The sequence below is a fragment of the Rutidosis leptorrhynchoides genome, chromosome 6 (genome assembly GCF_046630445.1).
Source record: "Rutidosis leptorrhynchoides isolate AG116_Rl617_1_P2 chromosome 6, CSIRO_AGI_Rlap_v1, whole genome shotgun sequence".
NCBI lineage: Eukaryota > Viridiplantae > Streptophyta > Magnoliopsida > Asterales > Asteraceae > Rutidosis > Rutidosis leptorrhynchoides.
Genome location: NC_092338.1, coordinates 143,052,598 through 143,059,358, shown reverse-complemented (window position 1 = coordinate 143,059,358; position 6,761 = coordinate 143,052,598). Strand labels below are relative to the sequence as shown.

The window sequence follows — 6,761 nt, the reverse complement described above, 5'->3', positions numbered from 1 at the left end:
CCAATTAATACAAAACTAAATTGCTTCTCCGTAGGATGAACTTAACTTACCTGTTACCTATTATTACATTGATTGGGCATGTTACCTGTAATATGGGCTAGTACTTAGACCAATGCCAACGCATCCGTCATTAACTATGTCATTTTCCAAATTTAAAAGACACCATAGGTATTACTGCGTCATTTTTAGTCTTTTTTTGAACTTTTAATGAAATCGTCCATATTGAGAAGTTGAAGGACAGTCTTCACGTGGGGCCTCAAGCATAAAAAGTCAAGAAAAATTAACATCCATAGCCCATTATTTATTTTATAGTGGAGTTGAGTCTTTTTAAAGAAACATGTCATAGTTAGGAGTGGTGTTAATTAGTTAGTTTTATTTTATACATTTAAGAGTTAATCTACGCACAACACCAACCATTGGCTCTTTTGTCATTGGAATTTTCCCGGCTTCACTATTACATACGGTTCCTTCTCTTTAACTTATATTTTCTACATTTCCACCACTGCATCTTATTTCTTTATACTCGCTACCATTTTTTCGATCACTATTTCTCTTAGTTTTTTCCTCGCTCCATTACCTAGATATTGACCTCTATTTTAACGGAGGTTGATATTTTTTCTTGACCTTTGCCTATCTCTCTACCTCACCGAAAACTCAGTTTAAGTTTTCTAATTAGGTGGCTCGTTTTTCATGTGTCGTGGAGGTGTTTATAGTTAGTTTATATGGGATTGTGTTGTTTGCTACTCGGGGATTTTGTTTCAATTTTGTAGGTTTTGGGTAACATCGATTTTCGGGTGATGATATTTTCGATTTTTTGGTAGCCAGTTTTGAAGATAGTGTTTTTGAGTTTCTTAGCGACGTTTTTCTTGAGTTTTGCTGTGATTTGGGTGATTTGTTAAGAGCATGTGGGATGCGGATATTATCAAGTTTTTTGTATCGGGTCATATTATTTTTAGTTTGTTTAAGAGATTATATTGTGTTGGTTGTCGGGGGTGCTTTTGGGTTGTTCGGGTTGTTTGGGTTGTTTGTTAAATGCCTCTTCAATGTCCTTCTCTCACGATTTTCATGTGGTCGCAAGTCGGGTTTCTCATATGAAGGTTTAATATTTATTGCCTTCAATTTGTTATGCGGCGAATTCTTCTGTTGATTATTTTGATCCATACTACATGAAGTTACAGAGTTTTGAACTGTTCAATAGTGTTAGTGTTGATTGTTGTATTTATGTTGCTTTTGTAATGTGTTTTCAATGTAGTTTGGATCAGAGTAGATAATAGTTGTTATGTGGTAGTTATATCGTACGATCAATTCAAACAGATTGTGAGAGTTTGTATTACAACTCAATTGGTTTTCAAATTCCATCAATTTAAATTTATGTTTAATTTAACAAAAAACCGCCTAACACCTCTAAAACTTTGGTAATATCATTTAACATATAGGAATTAATTAATACAAAATAAGTATTTTAAATTGTTTTGTTACTTGAGTAATATATATATATATATATATATATATATATATATATATATATATATATATATATATATATATATATATATATATATATATTAATTTTGACGTCTAGGTGTATATATGTGTAACTCTGAAGACTCAAATGAATATGGCCATATAGTTAATGTTGTATCTTGCACATTAATCCTACAGACTCCCACTTGTGCATGACACACTATTAAATAACGATACAAACAATGGATAGCGTCAAGCAACACGACATTGTCCCCATAATCAAGTGAGGGTAGTTTCTTTGAACTGCTTATATTAAGTGTTAAATGTCATTTGTCCTTTTGTTTCAGATACTTAATTAAACTTGAGATATGGATCATTTGTCATTCTCATTTGTTTAACAATTTTATTTCTCGATCTTAGAACTTAATTAGATCACCAAACTAACTAAGTATCATCTTAATTACATGTGGGTGCGGCCACACAAATATCTTATTCATTTATCGAGGAGTTCAAAAGTATCTAACTCCAAACATTTTGGAGGAACAAATCCTATATTGCATACACATGTCTCCCACGAGCTTTACATTATACCCAATAATTTTCATTCACAGAAAAAACGTCGAGCACTGATCAAAACGATGTTATGATTTTCATTGACAGGTTGAAGTTAGGCTTTCATTAAATCTATTTTGCAGTCGTCGTTCAGTCGGTTCGGTCTCATTGAAGAAATTAATAGTTGTAACAACCGTAGATACGCCTTCATCAAGTATTATTCTCGTGAAATTGTTGTCTCTGCAATTCAATCAGTGAACGGGTCACTTTATTTGCGAAATCCATTTACGTCGGTCAAGCCACCCGGTCCCATTCCTTCGGACCCGAATATGCTGCTTCGACTCAGCCTCACACTCAGGTCTGTTAAGATCGAGCAATCTTCGACAAAGAATAGTGTTTGGCCTCTATACAAAGAAATGCTCGCCGGAAACCTCCCAATTTTGTTGTTGTGTACTGATTCGGATAATATTCATGATGACAATCTTGAAGAGGTTGCTCATAATGTTGTGATGTTTAAAGTTTACTCTTCGTCATTAAGGATTGAAGAATCGATTTCAAAAGTCGTGGTTAATGAAGATTGTGGTAATAGTTCGAAGAGTACGGTGGACTTCAAGTCTGTTGCCCCTAAATTTGATAAGTCGGTTGGAAAGTTGCCTTTGGTTGTTAGTTCGGATGTGCATAAAAATGATTTAGTTTCCTCATTTGGGGCCTTCGAGCAAATGATGAATAGAACGGTTTAAGCGAGTAATGTGTGCGTGGAGTCTACGATGCCGGTTAATTAAACAACAGAAAGGATCGATTCAAGTAGCCGAAATGGCGCAATTTTACGAACTTATTGAAGGCATTTGATCACATTTGTAAGTTTGGTCAATTTCATTGTTCACTTTATATGGTTTCAAATCTCTCATCTTGTTAAATTTGTTACTCGCTTATATGTTTTAGTGGGACTAGTTTGTTGTGGTTTTTTGTCCTTTTATTGTTAGTTGTGAGCTCTCGTTGGTTTGTTGTTGTTTCCAGCTCGGATGTTCTTTTAGTTATATGTTGTGAGGCTTTTCATCTTTTAATAAAACTCCTTTTCATTTATAAAAGTTTTATGAGTTTTTCTAATCATAACACTTAACACTTACGGCTATACTTAAGAGTTTGTTAATGCTTAACAAGTTGTACATCAAGTTAGGATATGTTTGGAAAAATTAATTGGTAGCTGGTAGCTTTTAGCTAATATCTTTTAGTTGGTAGCTTTTAGCTGGTAGTTGTTAGTTTTTTATATATATTTTGGTGTTTGGTAGAGTAGCTGAATCTGTTAAATAAAGAGTAAAATGACAAATAACTATAAGCTAAAAGCTGCTTCTAATAGCTTTTTAGCTTTTTTCTTTCATCTAAAAGTTTTAAACTTTTATAATCAAACGGAATCTTTTATTAAAAATGAGAGTTTTTTCATAAAAATTAAAAGACAAAAAGCTCTTAAATACTCTTAAAAATTCCGCAGGTTAGATGGTTTTCAAAAGTCAAAGAGTATAATGTATGATTTTTTAATTTATGTTCCAACTTTTTAAGAATAGTCTTTAGGATTATAGATTGAAAAACTCAAGTTTTATTTTATAAAAAGTTTTATTGTTTTTTCCCAAAAAAGGAAAGGACCCAACACATTTCACACCTATACCGAGTTGACTCTTTTTATTCAAACAAATTCTATTAAGTACGGATTGAAAAGTGAAAACCTACTTTGTAGTGCTGAAAACCTACGCTGACTCGATAAACCCCGTTAACTTTTTGTTTGCAAAATTGTGCCCATCTTTCGATCATTTTTGACGGATCTCGTTAACAACATGCCTGGTATTTCCCTTCTTAATCCTTATTTATCTTTCCGTTTAGTGAATTATATTATTATTATACGATATGATGATATTAGGGCTAAAAAATTGTGTTCACTGAGTTTTGAATTCAAGTTCTGTTCTGTCAGTAGCATAACTGATTAACTATGGCGTTAGTGTTTCTTAAAATTCATTGAAAATTGGATGCGATATTGAAAGTTGAAAGATAAAATTGTTATGTGATAAATAAATCCTTAAATTTTGGATGACATCGTCTGATATATAATTTAAGTAATTTTTTTTTTGAAAATTCCAGAAACAGATCATTTCCAAATAAAAATTAAATTCTGTTGTTGATTTATATTGTATTTTTATTTTTATTTACTATAAGCTATTTTAACAGTATGTGATAACGTAAAATCTGATCGTGGGCCTTATTTGTTGTTATTGCTGATGTTGTTGCTGCTGTTTATAATATGGGATAATCAAGTTTGATATGAAATGAAACTTATTTTTTATATCACATATGCTATACATATAAATAAATCAGTGACATTTTAAATAGATCTGTAGCCTGAAAACCTATCTAAGTGCGGTTCTCTTTGTTTGAGAAACTAACTGTTTATGCATATTTACAATTTGTTTTGTAGACAGTGAAGATTCAATCGCAGTAAATAATCGAACCCGATCCGGCTTATTGCCACTCGGTAAGCTCAAACGTTGGCAATGGTGGATTCTTGTTGCAGTCAACATCAGTTTTCTCATTATTGGTCAAATTGTAGCGGTTCTTCTTGGTCGATTTTATTATGATCAAGGTGGAAATAGTAAATGGATGGCTACACTTGTTCAAACAATTGGATTCCCCATTCTTTTCGTACCATATATTCTTTTTCCGTCACCCAAAGAATCATCAACGACAACCACCACATCGTTTTCACTGCCCGTAATACTCTCGATGTATATTGTTCTTGGTGCCGTAATTGCCGGTGACAATATGTTATACTCCGTCGGTTTATTATACCTTTCAGCCTCTACTTACTCTCTTATTTGTGCCACCCAATTAGCTTTTAACGCAATGTTTTCGTATTATATTAATTCCCAGAAGTTTACTGCTTTGATTTTTAATTCGGTGGTGGTCCTTTCATTATCCGCCTCGTTACTTGCTGTCAATGATGATTCCGATAAACCGTCTGGAGTCACAAACGCAAAATACGCTCTTGGTTTTGTTGCTACACTTTGTGCTTCCGCTCTTTATGCACTTTTACTTTCCGTTATGCAACTTAGCTTTCAAAAAGTTATAAAGAAAGAAACTTTTTCGGTGGTTATTGAGCTTTCGATTTACACTTCATTCTTCGCAACATGTGTTTCTACCATTGGTCTTTTCGCTAGCGGAGAGTGGAAAACTTTGGGCGGTGAGATGGATGGTTTTGGTAAGGGGAGTGTGTCTTATGTTATGACGTTGGTGGGGACCGCTGTCGCCTGGCAGGTCTGTTCGGTTGGTGTTGTCGGATTGGTTTTTGTGGTGTCATCGCTCTTTTCGAACGTGATTAGTACTTTGTCGTTGGCTTTGACTCCTTTGGCTGCAGTGGTTGTGTTCCACGACAAAATGAACGGAGTAAAGATAATCGCTATGTTAATGGGCCTGTGGGGTTTTTGTACTTATATTTATCAGAATTATCTTGATGATATTGACGCCAAGAAAGAGCAGACTGATGGTACGGGTACGCAACTAAAATCTGCAAGTTGAAGTTTTTTTTCTATTATTAATTACATACGAGTAGTTTTTAACTAATTTTAGAAATTTCGGTTCTTTTGGGCCTGTGAATTTTTGTTATTTTGGAAAATTAGAATTAAATCTCTGATTGACTATTTGGGATTAAGGTTTAGTTTCCTTCATGCACAATTAGGGGCAGTTTTATCAGAAGCATGTACTCCATTACTAGTTGAATAAAGCTAAGCATATAGAAGCAGGAAATATGCTCCTCCAGATGCGCTGGTTAAGGTATGTTTTGACTTTTGCAGTCAAACGGGTCGATTTTAAGTTGAAAAATTTTAATAATCTAGAAAAGAAATTTGATATGATGCTTTTATTTTTGTCACAGAATAAGTATTTTGTACATGTTAGAAGAAAAAAACAATGATTGAAAGTACGTATTTGAAATGGCCCGTTTGACCATAAAAGTCAAAATATATCTGTAGTTTTGCAATGGAGGTAATGGATTTCCTGTCTAGAATTGTTTATCTCGAAAGGTAGTAGCAGGCGTGACTGAGTTTGTATTGTCATTGTTGTATTTTGTAATGTGTATCGTTGATGAATATTGTATAACCTTTATAGATGATTTAGATATAGATACAATTGGAATATATGTAATCTGTAATGGGCAATTAAAAAACATATAAACTTACGACTTAAAAAGGCTACTTTATGTGCCATTTAAGTTGAACTATCTTGTCTTTTATATACACATCTAATAACTAATCATATGTTAATTACCAAAGGCCTTTGGCCTAGTAGTATCAAGGTGAACCATACAAGTTGTGGGTTCGAGTCTAGTGGTATAGGGCGTGTAATTTTACCTTTAAAAAAATATATTGTTGATTGGTCCAGTTAATTGTATGCCCAGGTTGACATTTAAATTGGTGTAGTATGATCCTATTTGTTGATCCTTTTTTTTATTTTTATTTTATTTTTTTATTTTTTTATTTTTTTGACTATACCCACAGCCCACCCTGTTAATTAAGCTTAGGTCATCATAATCATCATTTTTTCCATAAGACTACTATATTTAATATAGTTTAGAGTTTAAATATTGTACGAAACTAACACTATAAAACATGTTAATAGCGTATGAATATAAATTAGTAGTATACGAATCGTCACACTTTTTATACATTTTCGAATGGGTCTCGAGAAGAATTAAACATCGATTG

General features: G+C 33.0%; 1 protein-coding gene across 4 annotated transcripts; it reads left to right on the top strand.

The window, feature by feature from the left end:
• Positions 1-3,721: 3,721 nt before the first annotated feature.
• On the top strand, positions 3,722-6,375 carry LOC139852385 (probable purine permease 11). 4 transcript variants are annotated; one of them, XR_011761056.1, is made up of 4 exons: positions 3,722-3,852; positions 4,481-5,551; positions 5,744-5,832; positions 5,933-6,374. XR_011761056.1 is itself a non-coding variant. In XM_071841671.1 (3 exons), exons 1-3 carry the CDS (start codon positions 3,846-3,848, stop codon positions 5,779-5,781), a joined length of 1,122 nt encoding a protein of 373 aa, XP_071697772.1. In that variant the 5' UTR covers positions 3,722-3,845; the 3' UTR covers positions 5,782-6,375. The 4 variants fall into 4 exon arrangements, 1 of the variants encoding a protein (XP_071697772.1); XR_011761054.1 differs by having other exon boundaries at positions 5,738-5,832; XR_011761055.1 differs by having other exon boundaries at positions 4,481-5,545; positions 5,738-5,832; positions 5,933-6,373.
• The last annotated feature ends 386 nt before the right edge of the window (positions 6,376-6,761 follow it).